Source organism: Monodon monoceros, unplaced genomic scaffold (assembly GCF_005190385.1).
Source record: "Monodon monoceros isolate NGI ecotype Baffin Bay Population unplaced genomic scaffold, NGI_Narwhal_1 Super_Scaffold_16, whole genome shotgun sequence".
In the NCBI taxonomy this organism is placed as follows: domain Eukaryota; kingdom Metazoa; phylum Chordata; class Mammalia; order Artiodactyla; family Monodontidae; genus Monodon; species Monodon monoceros.
The window spans coordinates 8,457,885-8,478,765 of NW_021703772.1; the positions used below are offsets into that span (position 1 = coordinate 8,457,885).

At 53.2% G+C, this 20,881-nt stretch overlaps 1 protein-coding gene across 11 annotated transcripts in view; it reads right to left on the reverse strand.

The window, feature by feature from the left end:
• Nucleotides 1–779: 779 nt before the first annotated feature.
• The window catches only part of ARMC9 (armadillo repeat containing 9), a 146,895-nt gene continuing 126,793 nt past the window's right edge, over nucleotides 780–20,881 (reverse strand). For 4 of the 11 annotated variants that reach the window (XM_029224970.1, XM_029224969.1, XM_029224972.1 and 1 more), the window contains 2 exons: nucleotides 14,901–15,030; nucleotides 6,180–8,965 (listed from right to left, as the gene is read on the reverse strand). In XM_029224970.1, coding sequence (XP_029080803.1) covers nucleotides 8,584–8,965; nucleotides 14,901–15,030 — 512 coding nt within the window. In that variant the 3' untranslated portion in view covers nucleotides 6,180–8,583. Of the gene's footprint in view, nucleotides 920–5,079; nucleotides 5,572–6,179; nucleotides 8,966–10,564; nucleotides 14,597–14,900; nucleotides 15,031–20,881 lie in introns of those variants that run through there. The other 7 variants (XM_029224973.1, XM_029224971.1, XM_029224975.1 and 4 more) reach the window with 7 other exon arrangements.

A 20,881-nucleotide genomic window follows, 5' to 3' on the forward strand; every position in this document is an offset into this window, starting at 1 on the left:
CGTGCAGGAAAAAGATGGCAGTGTGTTTTATCCCTGAGCCAGACTGAGTTTCTGAGAGGATGTATTTAACCACAACTATGACCTTGACTTTTTGGTCCAGTTTGTTTGGCCTGCTGCTGCTCCTGCCTTATGATGACCTCCGAATCCTTGCAGGACCCCTGACCCTTACGACCGAGGCTGTGGAGGGAGTCTAGTCCCCAGCAGACCGCGAGCTTGTCACTGCAGCATCACCCTTGGTCCCTTTGCCGATTCCCCACACCCGGCCTCATGGTCACCTCTCTTGTCCCCTCCTAGTCTTACATTTACACACATCACAGAGGGATGGAAAAAACAGTGCAGGTGGAAAATTGTTCTCTCAAGAAAGAAGGGTGAGTGGTTTGGAACTTCATGAGGGGGTGTATGTTGCTAAAGAATCACAAGGGACCCAGCCAAACGACGTTTCCTTGAAGAGACCTGAGGCGGAAGGGGACGAGCCACAGCATCAGGCCACACTTCCTGTGGGCCAGAGCGGGGAGCACGTGGGTGAGTGGGAGGGCAGTTGCCTATGAAAATAATCAGAAGCAGAGTTAGCGACGCTTTTCCCCAGCCGCTAAGAGAAGGTGGGTTTTGAAGGAAGGTTGGGAGCGATGTGGCCGGCAGAACCCGTCAGCAACCCGAGTCTAAGCGGGTAGGTCACTGCTTCAAATCGTAGGCTTGATGGTAAGTGACACCCAACACGAAGAATCATTAAACACACAATCGAAAAGGCAGGGATTTATCAGTGATTTATTGGCCCAGATGAGCAGGAAGGATCAGGGTGTTGCTGGAGATGGCTGCAAGCAGGACTCTGTCCAGGGATCTCACCTCTGTTTCCTCCTCAGTGGCGCCTCCTTCTCTCCTCCTGCAGGAGGGAAGGCGGCCGGCATCTCAGCTTCGCCATCTAGAGGGAAAGGGGCCCCCAGGTCTGACTGGCGTGGCTCAAGTCCACCTCCCCCCCGCATGACTCCAGGGGGGCCAGGGTCAAGGCAGAGAATGGGATCTCCATTTGGACCATGTGGTGAGGGCGGGATGAGGAGAGACCCCTACTTGGAGGGAGGTCTGCTCAGGCATCCCGTGGCAGCACCCGAGTTTCTGATCACCAAGGAATACCAGACACAGGTGGGACGGCCCCACGGATGGTGCGGCAGAGGGTCACGACGCCTTAAAGCCATGTCGCTGTTGGGAGACGCCACCCTACACCTCAGCTTTGGTGGTGCCTCTGCAGCCTCTCGGTCAAGGCTCTCCCTTGCCAGCTGCCCCCCTGCACCTTTCTTAGTACTTGATCCTCCTTGAAGTCATTGTAATGGAAATGTCACTCCATTCTTCCCTACGCTCTGCAGTCACTGGGACAACAAGGGTGCAGGCTCCCTGGCTGCTCAGAGGAGGGACTGGCCGGGCCTGGCTTGGCCCCCTTTCTGGTGATGGGGGAGTCGGTCTCCTTGGGGTTCCAAGGCGGCCCAGTGATAGCCAGGTTCCCACCTCCCTATTTCCAGGTGTCCCTCCCCGGGGGCCCCCAAAAGCTCAGAAATCCTTCTCTTTTGCCTGATTTTTGTGTTTTTCCACTTGCCCCCTACTCCATGCCCTTTGTGGATGGAAAGTCCTGGTCACTGTATCCCTGCCCGGGAGCCCACGCCCAACGCTCCCCCCCCCCCCCGTCTCTGGGCCCCTCTGCCCTGGGCAACTGGGGCCTCACCTGTGGAGCTTTGGGCTCAGAAACTGGGTCCCCCTGAAGATGGCCCAGCTGGGAACCCCACACCAAAACATTAATCGACCCTCAAGTCCCGGGGCCCCGGGGCGCCCAGGAGGCCCCAAGCCCTCCAGTCATGCTGCCCCCCAGGGCGGCCCTGGAAGACTGGCCTTTGGCCTGGCGCTAGTGTCCCCCAGTTCAAGTCCCAGCCACTTCCGCCTGCACTCTTCTTGCTTCTGGCTTAGGCAATTTATCCAGGCTCTATGCCTGCCTTCTGCCGGTGCAGCCAGGTCCCCAGTACGCCCAGACCCTGCCCCTCTGCGCTTGTAAGTCACTGGGACCCTCAGCCTGGCTTCCCCCTTGAAGATGCTTTTGCCTGGGTTCAAGCCTGGCCTGAGTGCTGCCCGGGAAACCGCTGACGTGAGGAGGGCATCCACACTTATCTCCTCCTCAGCCCTGTCAGTGCTCCCACCTGGGTGTTTCAGAGTCAGAACACAAAGCCCTAGGAGTGTATCTGGGGAGCCCTCCTGACTCTCTGGGAGGGTGGCCCGCCACCGTGACTGGGAAGCAGCAGCAGTGTGTCAAGAGGGAAGGTGCTCAAGGGCACCCCCAGTGACCAGATGCCACCCTCAGTTATCACGTGACCCAGGAGCAAGGCGCCACGTCAGCTCCTGCAGGGCAAAGGTCTGGAAGTGAAGTGATGTAGCCACCACCAGTCCCCGCCACGTGTCCCCCTTGCCGTTCTAGGGGGCACACACTGCCCTGATCCTTCCAACTTGCCCCTGACCCACCCAACCTTCTGCCCCAGGCTGCACCTTGCACACGCCTTAGCAACCGGCTCTGCTGCTGGGGGGCAGGGGGAAGCCTGGTTTGTAGTGTTCGTCACTTTCTGTGGTGTAAGTGTCCCCATCACAGCCAATTTCAAGCTACCAAAGTGATGTCACTGAACACAGACTTGTGAAGGGGTGCATAGTTAGGCAGCATTATGGTGTATCTCCCTCCTACAAATACAACAGGTGTATGTATCCTCCAGGATGTAGACAATATAAACAGTAAAACTAGGAAGGGATGAGTTTTGAGTATTTATTACCTTTGTTTTTAATAGAAATTATTTAATTTTAAGTTTATAAAATTTAAGCTTTGAAAATGGCTATGTTCAACACCAGCTCATAGAAATCCTGAACATTTAGCGAGCGGGCACAAACTGACTACAGGACACCACTGCCTCCTGCCCAGGTGGGACCTGGCCCAGGGCCTGGACCCAGCACTCCTCAAGATCACTGCTCCGTGGCCTGTGCTCCAGCTGCCCCTCTTAGAGCTCACGCCATCACTTTGGCCCCTCGTCCTTCTCCAGGAGACCCCACTGACCTCAAAGCCTCTAGCATCCAACTCGTTGCCTCAGCTTTTTCCCGGGGCCAGGCTGACCTCTGGCCCAGCACCGCTCTCTGGAAGGTGTCCTCAGGCAGCCCAACCCTCCTCCAGCTCTGACCATGGTGAGCACCCTCCACGCACTGCTTTCCTCCCCGGGTTCTGGAGCACGTGCTCCCAGCCTGGCTCCTCCCTGGAGACTGTCTCCTGCACCAGCCACTCTTCTTTCTCTCACCCCTGGTTCTGCCCTAGTTTTCTTATTTCTCCAGTTCCCTCCTCTGAGATCCCATCCATTCCCAGGCTTCAACTGACACCTTAAAGAGACGACTCTGTGTAGGTCTCTCTAGGCCTGACTTGCTGCGAATTCTACAAGCTCCTCCTGGAAATCTGCCCATCACTTCAGTCTGGTGCTGGTGCCCTGCCCTGAACTGTGGCTGTCTGCAAAGGCCAGGACTTCTTCCTAGAAGATGGACAGCAACTCACAGGCCAGTGGAACCTTGTCTCCTGCTGCGAGTTTAGCCAAGCTCCTCTGTGATGTTGCTGCAGCATCTGTTGTGTGGCTGACGCCGCAGAGGCTTTGAACTGACCCCAGCCCTCTCGCTAGTGCGTGGCCGAGGAACAGCCTGCAGCTCAGAGGTAAGAGTAAGTTCCCGATAGGACTTCCCCAAGGGCCTAGTGATATATAGTCTCCCCCACCTCCCAGGACCTCCCCGTGTGTCCCGTCCCCGACCCCAGGAGAGCCGTGTACCTCCCCCGGAGGTACTTCTCTGTTGCACTTTCCCTTCACCGGGGCTCCACCTAAGCAACGTTAATTTAACAAAATCACAACACTCCACAACCCAGTGCAGAGCAGCCCCACAGGATACGTTTGTTGAACTGAATTAAAATGGGAAGTTTATGCCACGGTGGAAAAATCATCCTGAAAGATTTGGTTCTGAGGCGTGAGGTAAGTTCTGAACACCCTCTCTATGGTAGATTGTCGCAGACCTGTCGGGTTTGTTTCTGGGTCCTTGTCGGTCCCTCTTGCACAGACTTGGCCTTGGCCATGTAACCTGTGTTGGCCAATGGGAGAGCAGCAAACGTGATGCAGGTAGAAACCTGAACAGCACGTGGGTTTGATCTCTCTCACTGCAATTGTTGCCCTGAGACCACCATGTGAACGAGCCTGAGCTAACTTGCTGGAGGATAAACCCAGGACCCAGCCCGCAGCCAACCGCCAGACATGAGTGAGGTCCTTGACTGCCCTCTGATCAGCTGGGTCCATCCAAGCCCAAGAGAGCTGCCCATCTGGGCCCAGCCTCCATTGCTGATCCACACATTAGTGTGGATTAGTGCTGATCCTTCACATTAGTGAAGCTAATAAATTGTTGTTTTATGCCATTAAGTTTTGGGGGTAGTTTGTTATGTGCAAAAGTGAACTGCATCACTCCTTAGAACAACTCCCCACAGGGTCTGGAGAGCTGAAGATGGTCAGGCAGGCAGGCCCAGGCCCTCGGCCACGAGGCTGTACTATTAGCACCCTGGGAGGCCCCAGGAGGATCTCCCCAGATCCCAGGCGAGGCCAGTGAGGCATTCACCTCGCACACAAAATGTAAGGGGTGCCCCCAGATTCAAGATACATGATATTTTAATGCAATTCAGCAAACTATGGCTCGTGGGCTGGCTGCCTATTTTTGTAAATAAAGCTTTATCGGAATCAGGGCTGGGATTAAGGTTCTGCAAGCAAGGTAGGGCCACAGAAGCATGTGGTCAGATCCTGCTTGGTTTTTTTTTAAATAAATTTATTTATTTTTGGCTGTGTTGGATCATCGGTGCTGTGCGCGGGCTTTCTCTAGTTGCGGTGAGCGGGGGCTTCTCTTCGTTGCGGTGCGCGGGCTCTAGGCACGCAGGTTTCAGTAGTTATGGCACGTGGGCTCAGTAGTTGTGGCTTGCGGGCTCTAGAGCGCAGGCTCAGTAGTTGTGGCGCACGGGCTTAGTTGCTCCACGGCATGTGGGCTCTTCCTGGACCAGGGCTCGAACCCCGTCCCTTAAATTGGCAGACAGATTCTTAACTACTGTGCCAACAGGGAAGCCCCAGATTCTGTTTTTATTATAAGTTTGATACTTTGTCATGGATTTTTTGTGTTAATCTTATTTATTTGTGCTTTTTTTTTTTTTAGCTCCTTTGATTTGGGCCAAGTACTTTCCAGCCTACCGCGTGAGCCCTGGTATCTGACTAGATCTCAAACCTCTACCTGCCTATTATATTCCCACCAAGGGTCATAATTTAAGCTGTTGCCGGACTTTTACACTTGTTGTGAATGAAGCAAATGAGATCAAGTCCTACTCAGGAGAAATTAAGGGGCCAGTAACCAGAGAGCTGGGATCAGCTTTCAGGGGCAGAAGGACTCTTCCTGAAGGCCCATTTCTCCAAAGTTCCATGGACTCCTCTCCACATCTTCCCTGAGTAGGTTTCATGGGCAAATCCTCAAAGCTGCATGATTCGGTTTCCAGATGACCTGTGAAAACGTTCTGGTTTCGGTTTTGTATATTTGATTTCCCCCCCGCACCCCACCCCGTAGACAGTGTTCATATCCACCTCCCATTAGGGCAGCAGAGAGCTAGAATATTTACGCATAAATCATTGGTATTTTACAAAGTCTCTTTTGTGCCATCAGCCTTGGGATGTGGAAGTGTGTGTCTGCAAGAGGGCTCTCCCAGAGGCCGAGGCCATGTTTAGTCCCCAGGGAACCGCCCAGACCACTGCTGGTGACCTCAGTGTAGTTTGCCCACGTTGTTTTTTTATCCCAAATGGCCAGACATTTACAAATCACACTTGAGCTCATCCGCAGGCTTGAGGAGAAAGAGAAGTTCCCCTTGCATCAGGGAGGCTATGGGTGGTAACAGATGAGCCGCCCACTCCCTCTGGATTCTGGAGACAGGGCTTCTCCCACGCCAAGGCAGGGCACAGCTGTGCCAGTTGGTGGCATCTGAAGAATCTGAAGGGAGTGGACAGTGCTGGAGAGAATGGGAGAGGTTTTTCCATGATGCTCCTCTGCTGTTTATCAGCAAACACACTGCCTTTTCAACGTTTCACCGCGGAGCGCTTCCATTTCAGGGACCCAGCCTCTCCTCCTCCTGTTTGTCCGTATCAACAACACTGAGAGAAGTGTTCGTGTTTTCTCTTTATTCCTTCAGAGGTCAAGCCAGGAGTTCAGAGGGCCCGGAGGCTGACATTCCCAAGAAGGTAGGGCAGTGTTCCACACAGCCTCCTTCCCCAGGAACAGAGAGGGGCTCACGCATTTCCAGAGAATCAAGATGGGCCAGTGACACAACCACAGAGTTCTAATGTGCCCAGCCTGGCACCACTGCCAAGACCTTGCGAGATTAACCCAGGGTCCTGGCCCATGATGTGTTTACAGTCATCGCCGGGGCAACCTGGCCTCTTGCCTGCTCCAACATTCTCCCGTTTACCTCTCTGCCCGCTCTCCTGAGGAGTCAGAAGGCCATTGAAAAACGCAGTGCTTATCCTTTATTTACGTCCAGTGGGACCACAGTAATGTCTCCACTAATGGGCATGGCCAGGGCAGACGGACTGCCTGGGGGGCAGCATGTGATTTTATTCACACACACACACACACACACACACACACACGTACCATCTAAATACTGATAATTTTATTTCAATATTTGTGTTTTAGAAGAGGTCAGACCCTGCGACTAGCTTGAGTAACATTCCTGGCTCTGCAGTGAAGTGAAGTTTCTTCCTCTGTCCTCAGGCGTGGGCCCTGAGGGCACCCTCGGCAAGAAGCGAGTACAGGCCTCCACCAGCGGGGGACAGTCACACTGCCTGGGGCACTATTTGTGCTTACGGTCTTAATGGAGGGAGAGCTCTGAGTCCTTAAAACACACGTGCAGAAGCACGGGGCTGCCTTGGAATAGCCATATTCCCAGCCAGAGAGGGGAACACACTACATTCTTACCAGATTTTAAAAGAGGAAGAAAATACTAAGTCTGCTGCTCAGGCAGCGGGCTTGAGAATGAGTTTCTGTTACTGTCAGTCCCTTCTGTTTCCTCATACTCGGTCTGGGTGAGGGGGGCCAGTTTCCGCCGAGGCCAGGGTCCCGTCTCCGGCCAAGCTGTCTGGCTCCGGCTCCTCCGCAGAAGCTCCCGAGATGGACGAGATGGACGGGCTCATGGATTTGGCTGTGCTGTCCCCCCCCCAGCTGGGTGCCAGGGGGAGGGCGGTTAGGAAGGGCGGTGGCAGGACCCTGGGGCATGGGCTGTGGTGGGCCTGGTCCTGGATGCCTGGAGGGCTGTCCCCCTCAGCCCCTGAAGCCACCTGGCGGCTCACTGACAACTGTCTCTTCACATCTGTCACCTGCAGCTGCTGGCTGGCTGAGGGCAGGAAGTTGGCTGGTCACTGGGCAACGGGATGGTGACACCGGGGAAGAACCCAGCCTCACTTCCTGGAAGACTGGCCGCCTGGAGAAGAAAATCTAGGCAAGCTGCCAGCGCCAGGCCGGTCTCAGCACAGAGCCCCCTCTGTCCCACACAAGCCCTCCTTTCAACAGGAGAACCTTCCCTCCCGGGTCACCTGCTCTGCGGCCAGGGCCTGAGTCGGGCGGCCACGCTCGTTCCTTACAGGAAGCAGGCTGCCCGGTGCGGGGACTCAGTGAGCTCCGCCGGCCGCGCGCCTGTGTCTGTTGAGGCCCAGGGACGCGTATCTGCTGCTCCCCACCCCGTGCGCCGGCCAGCCCGTCCGCGGCCGGGTGCTGCCACCGTGGTTATGAGAGCGGGGGCGCCCGGCCTGCTGCAGCCCGGAGGCCGGGCAGGGATGGGCGGCCTGCCTGCCCCTATCCTGGCCGCGCCCCCCCCCGCCCCCCACGGTACTCGCCGTCATTTCCTCCGGACCTGTGTGCGGAAGCACCGCGGTGGGGAGGCCGGGCTGGGGCCCCGCGTGTGTTTCCCAGCAGAGGGGCGCTGAAAGAAGGGGAAGGGCCCCGCGGGCTTCCCAGCCTCGGCCCATTTACACGCTCCCAGCCCAACGGCTCCCCGGCTGGCCAGAGCGCCCAGGGCCGCGTCAGGAAGGGAAGGGGCTGGCCACAGGCCTGCATACATCCTGAGAGTGACTGATTCTGTGCCGCTTGACGTTCTTTTGTTCGGTTTCTCTTTTGTTTTCCCTTATTTTTAGTAAAGCCCTTTAGAAAGTTACGGGCTCAGCTGGGGAGTGGAGGGGTGTGGTCAACTAGCTGATGGGCTGGGGACAGAGAAGCGGTCTTTACCGCTAGTAAAAGGGCGGGAGGGGGGGCCCCAGGGACAGAGGGGGGCCCTTGGACACCCCCACCCCTCGGTCCCTCGGGCGACCCCTCCGCCCAGCCTGCGAGGAAGCACCTGCTTCTGTCTGATTTCGAGGCCACCCTGAGCTGCTGCTGGCTGCTTCCCACCAGAAGGCCGGTTCGGATTTCGGGGTTGACCTGCAAGCCCCACGCAGGGGGATCTTGTCTCTGAGTGGCACTGCCTGGAGGGTGTCATTCCGCCCATCTGTGTATGAGCCGCTGAGGCCAAGGGCAATTTCGTAAACAGAAAGATGAGTGAAGAACCGGTCCCTGGGGCAGAGGAAGCGACTGGCTAGGGCCCTGGTCCTGCGGGGAGGGGAAGCGGGCCTTGGTCCGGTGGGCACGGAAGGGGCACCAGTCAGATGTGGAAGGCCAGCGCCCTTCCCTGCAGGCTAACTTACTTTGCAGGCTCCTCGTGGCGGACGCTGTGGAGCCGGGGCGGCTGGCCTGCTGTGGGCCACACGAGGAGAAATGAGGGGCCAGAGCTGATGCCTTGGCCTTGGGTGGGTTCAGGTCCAGGATCTCCGGGCTGCAGGGGGCCCGGGGCTTGTAGGCGAAGCCTGGTGTAAACTCCCTGGAACAAAATGTGCAATCTGAAGTCACAGGCGGAAGGAAGGACCCCCCTTTCCAAGCACTAACAGATGGCAGGCAGGCACTGTCCTGGGCACGCGGCGGGCGTGAGGGAGAGCAGGGCACCCAGAGCCATAAATCCCTGCCCCACGGAGCTCACGTTTTAGGGCAGGAGGGAGACGATGAAAGAGGAATCAATGCTAAGGAGGAGAGGAAGCAAGGAAGGGAATAGGGAACTTGGGAGAGTATTAAATTGTGAGATCGAATGGTGAGGAAAGCTGTGGCTGGCAGAGTAATGGTCCCCAGTTAGGTCCATGTCCTACTCCCTGGGACCTTACATGACAAAAGGGAATTAAGGCTGCAGGTGTGAGATTATCCTAGATTACTGGGGTGGGCCCAAGGTAATCACAAGGGTCCTTAAGAGTGGGAGAGAGGCAGATGTTTCATTTTTCAGATGTTAAAACTGAGGCTCTAAGTTCATAAACTTTCCCAAGGTCACACACATAACAAGCAGTTAGTGAGGCCAAGCTCTGAACCCAGTGGGATTTTATAGCCAGCCATCCTCCAGACGCCCTCAGGACCCCATCCCAATGGACCAGCTTCACAGAGACAGGAGCCAGCTTTCCTCCGGCACCTGCAGCCACCGCAGCTGGGGTTGGTGATGTGACTTCCTGGCCCAGCCCTTTGCTCTCTGGCTGTCATTGAGCTATATTCATGCTCAATTCTTCTTCCCACCTCGACTTCTGGGGCCTTTGCTATCTATGCGCCCATTTTCCGGACAATAACTCTGAAGACTGGAGTCCCGGGTTGTCACCCAGGGTTGTTGTCACCATTGAATGAGCTGATGTCAGCGCCAGCTCCGCTCCCGGCAGGCAGCAGGTACTCCTATAGTCCAGCTGCCCTTCAATAAGTGGGTGTCTCCATCTGCGGGCTGCACACAGTGGGCGCACGGCAGGTACTGTGAGCTTGGCGAGTGAGGGGGTCCCCCCACTGCATCCCCTGGGATAGGGAGATGCTGACCGGCTGCAGGGCTTCCCAGTGGGCAGTGGGGAGTGTGTGTGTGTGCGTGTGCGTGTGTGGTGTGTGCTGGGGGTTGAAACTGAGGTCTGTGGGGAGTGCGGGATCCAGTGGCCGGGAAGGAGGGTGGGGGGCCCAGAGGGTGCGCTCACCGGAAGTGCCTGGACTCTCAGTCCCGCTGTGCTGCTCTCTAGCTGGTGACGAGAGTGAGCAAGTCTGCTGACGTTTTGGGAGCCTCAGTTTCCTCACCTGTAAAATGTTTTCTATAGGACAGCTCTGAAGGTAGGGGGGCTGTGCTCCGGGCCCAGTTGTGGTAAAGTGCCCCCTAAATGGGCGTTACGGCTCTGGGGAGTGAGACTCGGGAGGAAACTGCATAATTTTTGGATTCATTTCTATATGCCTCCTTTTTTTTTTTTTTTTTTATTGAGAATCTATTACTTTAATAATCAGAAAAATAAAACTTAAATATCTGAAAAGTCTCCAAATTCAAATTTAGAAAAAGACCGGCACACACTACTATATATAAAATAGATAACTAATAAGGACCCACTGTAGAGCACAGGGGACTCTACTCAATACCCTGTAATGGCCTCTATGGGAAAAGAATCTAAAAAGGAGTGGATATATGTATACGTATAACTGATTCACTTTGCTGCACAGCAGGAACTAATACAACATCGTAAATCAACTATATTCCAATAAAGCAAAAAAAAAGAGGCTGGCATAAAAACCGCCCATACTTTAGACAAGAAATCCTTCATACCAGGTTGAAAAGGATAGAGGAGATTCAGCCCTATTACTTTTTTTTAAATTTTAATTTTTTTTCTTCAAAAAGCAACATTTATTTTTATGTCACTCATAATATTGTCCCTCCAGGTGAACTCCCTAAGAGCAGCAATTTGGTCTAGTTGACCTTTGAGCCCCAGTGTCCAGCACGGTTTCTGAGCACCACATGCATTACCAGTGAATGAAAGAAAAGCAAAACGTTAGGGCAAAGGCGTCATAAATCCCGGTGTGTAGATCAGAGGAAAGAGCACACAACCATTAAAAATAATGAAGATGGGGGCTACTCAGGCATATGAGAGAGAATGGAATAAGGCTGAAAACAGAGCAATACAGAGTAGCATGTAAGTCTGACTGCAATTGTGTGAAAGCAGGCATGCATCGCTGACACTTCTTCCACATACAAAGAAGCTTCTTATATGGGCTAATGAGGTGGTTTTCCTTTCATATTACTTAGTTCAGATGTTTTCTCCTATTTTGCTGTTCTAATTTTGATATATAGATTTTTTTTTCTTTTTTTGGCCTGTGGCTTGTGGGATCTCAGTTCCCTGACCAGGGATTGAACCCGGGCCATGGCAGTGAAAGCCCGGAATCCCAGACCACCAGGGAACTCCCTAATTTTCATATTTTTTATCATTGTTATTGCAGTAAAATATACAGAACATAAAAATCTTGACCATCTTTAAATGTAGCCCCATTACACTTTAAGAAGGAATACTTGAGAGACACTAGTAAAAACTACTCAGGTGAGCACTGGGGCTATTCCCGGCAATGGTAACGGCACAGGGTCAGCCCTGGGTTACCTGGGGATGTCCCATCACACGGTCATGGAACAGGGTGGCCAGATTTGGAGGAGCTAGACGTGCAGGCCCAGGACGGCTGGCCCGCTTCACCCCGTGGCGCCTTAGAGCCAGTGGGCAGCAAGGTCAAGTTGCAGTGTCAGAGGCAGCCGAGGTGAGTTGGCAAGAAGTGAAGGGAGAAAAAAGTCTGGGCAGCAGGGCTGGGAATCTTTAACCTCCCAACCCAGGGCAACCAGGAAAGGGTCCCATCCTTTTTGGAGAGCGATTTGGCAATGCGTATGAATACCCTTACGTGCAGGTTAATTTTATGGGTCAACATTGCTGGGCCATGGCACCCAGGTATTTGATCAAATATTGTCTGGATATTTCTGTGCAAGTGTTTTTTGGATGAGATGAACATTTCAATAGGTGGACTTGTTTTTTTTTTTTTTGGCCGTGCTGTGCGGCTTGTGGGATCTTAGTTTCCCGACCACGGATTGAACCCGAGCCCTTGGCAGTGAGAATGCGGAGTCCTAACCACTGGACCGCCAGGGAACTCCTCATAGGTGGCCTTTGGGTAAAGCAGACTGCCCTCCAGAATGTGGGTGGGTCTCATCTGATCACTTTTGGATTTTGGATTTGTCAGGCCTCTGCTACTATGGGAGCCGATTCCTTAAAAGAAATCTCTGTATAGACACACTTCCTGTTGGTTCTCTTTCTCTGGAGAATCCTAACTAATACACCTTAAAAGGCAGCCTCCTCTCTGCCGTGGGACGTGGCCTTTGTTTGCCCAGGGCAGCGCTGCTGCTGCGAAAGAGCACCCTCAGACAGAGGCTCCCTCGGCTGGCTCCTCCCGTTGGCATTGGAGAAAATGGCCTTTGGCAGACACCAGGGGGCCGCCCTTCGGCTTGGCAGGTGCCCCCCATCCCATGAGGTTCCCCAAACCACCTGGGGGGCTGCAGGAAGCGGCGGTGTGGACTGAGGGCGCTGGCCACTGTCACTGAACTCTGCAGGGATGATGGCATCAGGACCCCCTGGAAAGGACTCTGTAGGAGGCGGGGATGGGCGTCTGTCGGTAAGGGTCAGCTTGGCCTCTGAGTGGCCCCTAGCCCCCTAATGCCCCAGAATGTTGAGCTCAGCAGTCTGGGCAGCTAGGAGCCAGAGCCAGGAACGGGCGACGGTCTGGCAGGAGATGGGGCCGGATGAGGGCAGAGCAGAAAAAGCACATGGATGGCAGTCGCCTACGATTTAGAAAAACGTAATCTGCTGCAGGAACACATGGTGCTGGGTCCTAGTAAGAGGTAAACTTCAATATATTGGTAAATTGGGAGGTGGCCTGCAAGGTAGGCGATTACTTATTAAAGAAGACTGGCCTGCTTATATTATCTCCCTTATCAATGGGAACATTGTTCTGGAAGGGAGTAGCAATAAAAGGCTTCTGGAGACATTTAATCTCTACTTGTGTTCGGAATGCTGCTGAGTCATAATCCGAAGATGGCTGGCGGCCAACGGGTCGGCAAGGCCACGGGACAGTCTGGGCAGCAAGGCCCCTCACCTTCCCGGAGGTGACGGCTGCAAAGCAACGCTGCACGTTCCAAGGTGCAGGTCAGCCCCTCCAGGTCTGGACCGACAGATTTCCCGGGAGAGGGCCTTGGCTCTTCTTGGGATAAATGCTTTTTTTAAAAAAATGCATTTTCATAGCCTGGTTAACAGCTACTCAAAGCTAAGCGGATAGAAAAAAGAAAAGGAGAACTTGGCTGTGGGGAGGTGTGGGATGGTGGGGTCCGAACATTTTTACTCCTGGCTTTTCTAGGAAGGCAACTGCACAGCAAGACCAGCTGCTGGAAGCCACGAGGCTGCAATCATCTTTACACCACCTCAAAGTTGGGGTTAAGCAACGAGGGCTAGGGCTATCATTCCGTCTACCAATGACCCACGCCCAGAGCTCCAGGGCCTTCCTTCTGCCGCAAATGAGGGCCCACCCAGCCAACTCATCTTCCTCCAGGGCCAGGGGCTGCCCTCCCCCCTACAGACAGAGAGAGGGGAGTTGTCAAGCCAGACAGAGAGCCACTCTCTCTTCCTTTCTCCTGAGGATCCATCCATCGCCTATTTTGAGCTCCTGCCCTGGGCCAGGTGTGGGAACACAGGGACAAACACCCTGCTCACGGCCTCTGTCTTTGAGGAGAGCGGGAGACAGTCACGGAGCACGTGACCACACAGTGAGCCTCGGGCTCACCATCTTTTAAGCCCTCGGCCCGGTAGAGACATCCAGGACTGCCCCCCTCCCCTGTGCAGGTTCCAAGGTCCTTCTGGCTCATCCCCACACAGCAGGAAAGAAAGGTGCAGGCTCGCTGCCTGCCTCAGTGGGTGCCGGCTCTGCTAGGGCTTCTGCAGGTCATCTCTGACTCCCTGGCCACTCCTGCAGGCGGTGGGTGGCTTCAGGCCTCTCTGGAGCCTGGAATGCGGGCCCTCCCACTGCCTCATCCAGCTCCCCGAGGCGCCGCTGCTGCCGCCGGAGCGTGACCACAACTGAGGTTAGGGTGACCCTGCGGACACAGCAAGGGAAGTCCTTCCCTGTTCTACGGGAAGGTGGGGCGCGGGAGGCCTGGACAGTCACTGTGGCAAGATCCCTCTACTTCCGAGACTGCAGGGCGTAGTCGTGTTCACCGTGACTCTAGCCCAGTGTTTTAGTGCAGGAGGTTGGCTTGTCTATGGTGACACGCTCAGCCGGCAGGGCGTTCTGTGACCAGGAGGAAGTGGTGGGCGGCAGTTGGGAGACAGGCTGGGTCTGAGTCCAGAGCCGGGCCCCTCCCCCTGAGCAGGCTTCCTCCGAGCTGAAAGAGGGGGCCTGTGAGAGATTGAGAAAAACAGTGCTTTCTAGGTTCTAAAGGATCCCTAGTAACCCGTCAAGCAGCAGTTTGTGCTCGTTGGGAAAGAGGGAGAGAAAAGAACTTTTATTTTCTTCTTGGAGGCCCAGTTTCGGTTTCAGGAAGCTGACATCGGAGCCCAACCATTTTACTGATCTCGTTCATCTTTCTCCCCTCCAAAGCCAACTGCTAAGATAGGACACCGACCTCAAATTACTTCTAATCACAAACCCTCCCAAACATGTTTACCTATCAGTTCTTAAAACTAGTCTCTTGGGCATGTTTGTAAGTTTTTCTCTCCTTCCGGTCTGACAACTGATAACTCTCCTGAGGCAGGTCCCTCCCCTTGGGCTCTGAGGTTATCAAGCGCGGTGACCACAGTCCCCCGAGGATCTCAGAACCGCACTTCAGGGCCCAGCGAAACGCTCCTTTGCTTCCATCGTCAGACGCTGGGCCTCAGAGGAGCCTCCCCAGGATACCTCCCCATCCCTACCTGGTGGTCTCGCCACTGTCCAGGGCACAGGGCACCCCCCTAGGCTGGCTCGGGCCCCCCGCTGGGGGCAGGTGAGGCTCTCCCTGACGTCCTGCTGGCAACCACTCTCCCGACTTGGCATCGATGGCGGCTGGGGAAGAGGAGAGAGCTCAGTTGACTTCTGCTCTGGAAGCTCTTTGAGGATGCTCTTTGCTGGGCTGCGCCCTGAAGTCGAGAAAAGCACACACCCCGGGCCAGTCCCTCACGGCTCCCCGGCGCCTGTGGATGGGGACTTGTTTACTCGTGCAGCTCGGGGCCTTTCCAGATGGCCACTTGATGTACTTATAACCTGAGGGTGCAACAGGCATGCTCTGGCTGGAGCACACGAAGCGCAGAGAAGGACAGACCAGCGGCCCTGTCGCCTCCCACACTCCCACTGCCTCTCAGGGAAAAGCCAACAAAAGCCAGGATTGTCTCCTGGGCCCCTGCTTGGCACTGATGCACAGCGGCCCAGAGGCACCCTGAAAACCTCTTCGTGTTTATTTGAAATTCAAGTTCGCCTGGGTGTCCTGTATTTTTATTTGCCAAATCTGGCAACCCCAGAGGTGGGGCTCTCTTTGCCCTGTGCTGCCCCAGGATCCTTCAGGCCTGAATCCCTGTCTTCCCCCAGGGGCAGGAACCTCCATAATACCACCTAGCAAGGACAAGGCCACCTAGGTCACCCCAAGATCACGGGGAGTGATGGGAGAAGTCCCAGATGACACTGCCGCAGATGCCTCCCAAGGGTCTGGGGATGGGCCTGTTCTGTATTTCAAATGACGTGGACCCCTCTTTCTCCAGCCCTGCTTCTCCTCTTCTTGTTCTACAGCCAAAGGGGTCCGTGTCACCATCAGAGCAACACTGTGACAGTCTGGATTCACTGCTTCCTTAATCCAAGCTCTTTTCAGCTCTTTCATTAAAAAAAAAAAAGTCTCTCTAGCACCTTTGCAATGTGGCCTCTGCTTTATCTTAAATATAAAGAGTCTTCCCTACATAAACAGACATGTCTCCAAAGAAGACGTACAGATGGCCAACAGGCACATGAAAAGATGCTAAACATCGCTAATTATTAGACAAATGCAAATTAAAACTACAATGATATACCACTTCACACCGGTCAGAATGGCCGTCATTAAAAAGTCTCTAACAAATGCTGGAGAGGGTGTGGAGAAAAGGCAACCCTCCTACACTGTTGGTGGGAATGTAAGTTGGTGCAGCCACTATGGAAAACGAATGGAGTTTCCTCAAAAAAACTACAAATAGAGTTGCCATATGATCTAGCAATTCCACTCCTGGGCATATATCCAGACAAAACTATAATTCAAAAAGATACACGCGCCCCTATGTTCATAGCAGCATTATTTACAATAGCCAAGACACTAAATGTCCACTGACAGATGAATGGATGAAGAAGACGTGGTACATATATACCATGGAATACAACTCAGCCTTAAAAAAGAATGAGATAATGCCATTTGTAGCAACATGGATGGACCTAGAAATTATCATACTAGGTGAAGTAAGTCAGAAAGAGAAAGACAAATACCATATATGGTATTTGTACCATATATGGTACAAAAACACATACTCACTTATACGTGGAATCTAAAATATGACACAAATGAACTTATCTATGAAACAGAAACAGACTCCCAGACATAGAGAACAGATTTGTGGTTGCCAAGGGGGCGGGGGGTGGGGGTGGGATGGATTGGGAGTTTGGGATCAGCAGGTGCAAACTAGTATATATAGAATGGGTAAACAAGGTCCTATTGTATAGCACAGGGAACGATATTCAATATCCTGTGATAAACCATAATGGAAAAGAATATAAAAAAGAATGTATATATATGTGTAACTAAATCACTTTGCTGTAGAGCAGAAATTAATGCAACATTGTAAATCAACTATACTTCAATTAAAAAAAAAATCTTCCCTGCAGGTTTCCTCAAATCCAAAGCAAGGGGGCACAGCTTTGACTTCCAGATAACTCTCTTTTGACCCAAACAAGGACTCTGTTTCTGGTATGGAACCCAATGGGTGGCTTTATTTACAGTCCACATTGGACAGTCTCCACCCAGAACTGGGACTGGAACTAGAATTTCAGCCTTCTCTGATCTGCTCTTCAATGGACAGCTGGCCTGCTTGTCTGTGCTCTCTGCTCAGTGGTCGTACAGTAAGTCCCCTACATACAAACCTTCAAGTTGTGAACTTTCAAAGATGTGAACGTGGATTTGCACGTCCAGTCACGTGAGTTAGTTCACGTCTCTGGCGCACATTGCCACGTGTGTGCGTCCTCTACAAATGGTGGCAGCGGCCGTTCAGAATGCAATCCGGTGCTACCGGGTCATCTACGATGAGGAAAAAGAGCTACCACCCAGACGTCACTGGATCGTTTTTTCAAGAGGGTAGACAGAATTGAATCCAGCAAGGAACCAGAACCTGTGCCATCAATGTCAGGCGAGAGTGAAATTGCAGCTTGCCCTCCATCTCCTATTGCTGACGACCCTTCAGCTCTACCATCTCCCACCTCCTCTCCCTCCTCCAGTCAGTAACTCTTCTTGCCTGTTCCCTCGATGCCAGCCCCTGGATGCCCAGATGTTGTACTGCACTGCTGCACTTTTCAAGATACCGTGCTGTAAGATCAAAGATGTTTTCTTTATTTTGTGTGTTTGTTTTTTATGTATTATTTGTGCAAAAAGTATTATAAACCTATTACAGTACAATGTAGCTGATTATATTAGTTATAATTAGTTATATTAGTTATGAGTATCATATTAGTTAGCTGGGCACCTAGGCTAGCTTCGTTGGATTTACGAACAAATTGGACTTACGAACGTGATCTCAGAACGGAACGCGTTCCTATGTAGGAGACTTAACTGTTTAATAAAGTCCAGAGGACCAGATTTGGGTATATGAAATAATAGTTGAGTGGAACCACACATGAGTGCTGAGCTACACACAGAAAATCCCATGAGAGTTAATGGTGTTACAAGATGGTGCCCAGGGGTAGGCAGCCCTCCAGGATCAGGACCTTTCCCCGGCCGCTGGTGGTGGGAGACAGCTGGCAAAGCCCTCTGGCAGGAGGGAGGAGGCACCAAGCTGGGGTCTCCGGAGACCCTCTGAGGTCTTCTCGGTTCAGTCACCAAGCAGTAGCCACCCCTCCGTCCTTGCCTATTCCCTCTGCTTAGGCCACACTGCAGACTTTCAGAGCACCCGCTGCGGCACACCCCCCGCAAGAAAACCAGCTCCACTGAAAGAGCTGGGATCTGGGAGGAGAAGGGCAGTGCGTGCGTGCACCTGAGGCTTCCTGGGACAACCACTGCTTTCCTAGCTGTTAATCCATTTCAGACAGGGCTGGCGTCGTCCCTGCACGGCCCACTGACAAGGCATGTGATTTTGATACCCCCGTTTTGGTTGATGGGGAATGAGAATGACTTGCCTCGGGCCAGTATCGTGCAACACTCTAAGTCACATTCTTGGCTTCTTTTTCTTGGGAACTATTTCCTTTCGGCTCCGTGGGGCTGAGTCCTTTGCTTAAAAATAATGTACTTTCTGGGCCTGCATTCAACTGATCAAGCCGTTTGAGGATCCCGCAGGTTCCTCATCACGGGTCCTGCCTTCAGTGTTGACTGAATGCACAGGTGTGATGGGGTGTCCTGAACAAACCCGACATGTGGGCCACGGTGCTGGGTTCCCATGGGTCTAGAGGTGTTAATTCCCAGCATGAGGGTAGCCAGACTCAGTAGCAAGCCACGTGTGAGGGGAGCTGTGGGGAGTGGCCAGGCGAGGCCAGCATGGGATGCGGGGGGACAAGGTGAGCAGGAGAAGAGACGGGCAAGAAAGAGCTAGGGGGGTAGGACCGGAAGGACAGTAGGGTCAAGAGGAAGTCAGATCAGCTCTTGTCGGGGAAGGAGTGAAACCGGAGCCGGTGAGGGTCAGGACGGCCCGCTGCCCACCGCTGTCCCCTCCTTCCCTCAACCGTGGCACTCAGTCCCAGATGCAGCCTCAGAACCAGTCTCAAGGCAGCATTCCAAGCACACTGGCTGAAGCCTGTTTGCACGCAACCTCACGTGGAGGCTGAGAAGAGGAAGAGATGGCGGTGGCGAGACAGGGTGGGGAGCTGGCACTGGTCCACGGATGAGGCGAGAGCCAGGGTGGCTGCAGCTGGGCAAAAGGAAGGAAGCACAGAATCTACACCGGAGACGGAATCCACGCTCATTAAATGACCCCGGGATGCCGATGACCCGGACGCTTGGCTTCTCCAAGGGGAGAACTTTTGTCAAGGAAAAGGATTGTAAAGGAGAACTACAGGTGCTGGCCTGAGGTGGAGACACGGCCTGGGGGTGTAGGGAGAGACTAATATGCCTGGTGTCTGCAGGGGGAGTGAGGGCGGACTGGGGGTCAGTGTAGTGGAGTCCACCGAGGCAGGAGGGCAGTAGATGGGCTCCCAGCCAGACCTAAGCGAACAGGAGCAGGTGGAAGATGGGACCCAAAAAATACGGCCTCAGCGTTCACAGCAGGCTCATGGGTGCACCCGACAGCGTGGCCGGGCCCGTGCGGAGGGGCTGGTGAGCAGCTGCTGCCTCTGCAGGGAGAGGCACTGGGAACGGCTGAAGATCCCAGGGATGGGCGCCCATTGTTTTCCTGCAAGGAACCAGACCCTGCCAGGGCCAAAGGCAGTTGTGCTTGAAACTAACAAGAACGTCTACATCACCCGCTGACCCTCAGCCACCTCTGTCCCTGACAGCCTCAAGTGCGTCCACCCTACAGGTAATAATACCATGAGAAATCGTTCCAAAAGATAGGACCACACTTATAATCCGTGCAAGACAGAGGGTCACCCTGGTGGTCATTTGGGTCAAACAAGGATGTTACTGCTAAATAAGTTTAGCCTAAATGCAACTGTTTGGAAGTCCAGGCCTATAGAACTTGAACTCATTTTAAACTCAGTGGCATTAGGTCAAACTGGCAAAAAATTGTTAGACAACCTAAAACCTCCACCCCAGGAGCAGAGACCTCTGGGTAAATTATGGAGCTAGTCGTCTTTTAGAGAAGGCATATTAATGTCTGCAGCTCTAACAAAACCCATGTAAAATAACAGATGATCAAAGCTGGCAAAACCTCTAACACTGCTTATAGCCAAGAGATCCTCTCCTGGGGCAACCAAATAACCTGGCTTTCTTCTGGCGCCGTGACCGGTCTATTGCTCTGAATTGGGGATGAGAAGCGTTTGAATCCAACTGTGAGCAGATTATAAAAGCTCGCAGATGTTTCTCATACTGGAATCTGACCTGCTCCTCTGTTGTTTTTCTATTTGAATGGATATTAGAGTCTTATCTGATCTGTTCATATCTTTTTAATTTCCTCTTGAAAATTAAAAAAAAAAACTTTGTACATTTCTAATTCAAATCACATATATTTTTTCTGGCATCTAAAAACTACATTTATCCCCCATCAGTCTCTGATGAACTCAACTGGATACTTCAAAATGTGTTTGGATCCCACAGTAGTTTTTGCTCCTAGCCAACATTTCCGACTCAGTTCAGCCTTCTAACACGTGGCTGACCACCTCAGCACCAGAGTTTGGGGCACCAAAGTTTTGGTCAAAGGTCTACATTGTTTTGAGATTCCTACTTAAAAATCTCACATTAAACACAGCTTCCCCAGTCAGAAATGTTGCTCAGATAGCTTGCACATGTGAGCACTGGACACAGTGCTCTGAGAGAAGGGGGTCTAGAGGAAAAGCCCACGGTCAGGTCTGGCTGTGTGGTCGCAAGCCTGTGGGCCTCTACGACACGGAGCAGTGGCTGAGAACAGAGGGCTTCTCAGGAGCAAGTGGGAGGCCAAGGCCTTTCTGGGTCTGTAACTACAGCTGTTTCATAAGATTCCAGGCATCACCAGTCCCAGAGCTGCCCCCAGTCCCAGAGCTGCCCCCAGGCCCAGAGCTGCCCCCAGGCCCA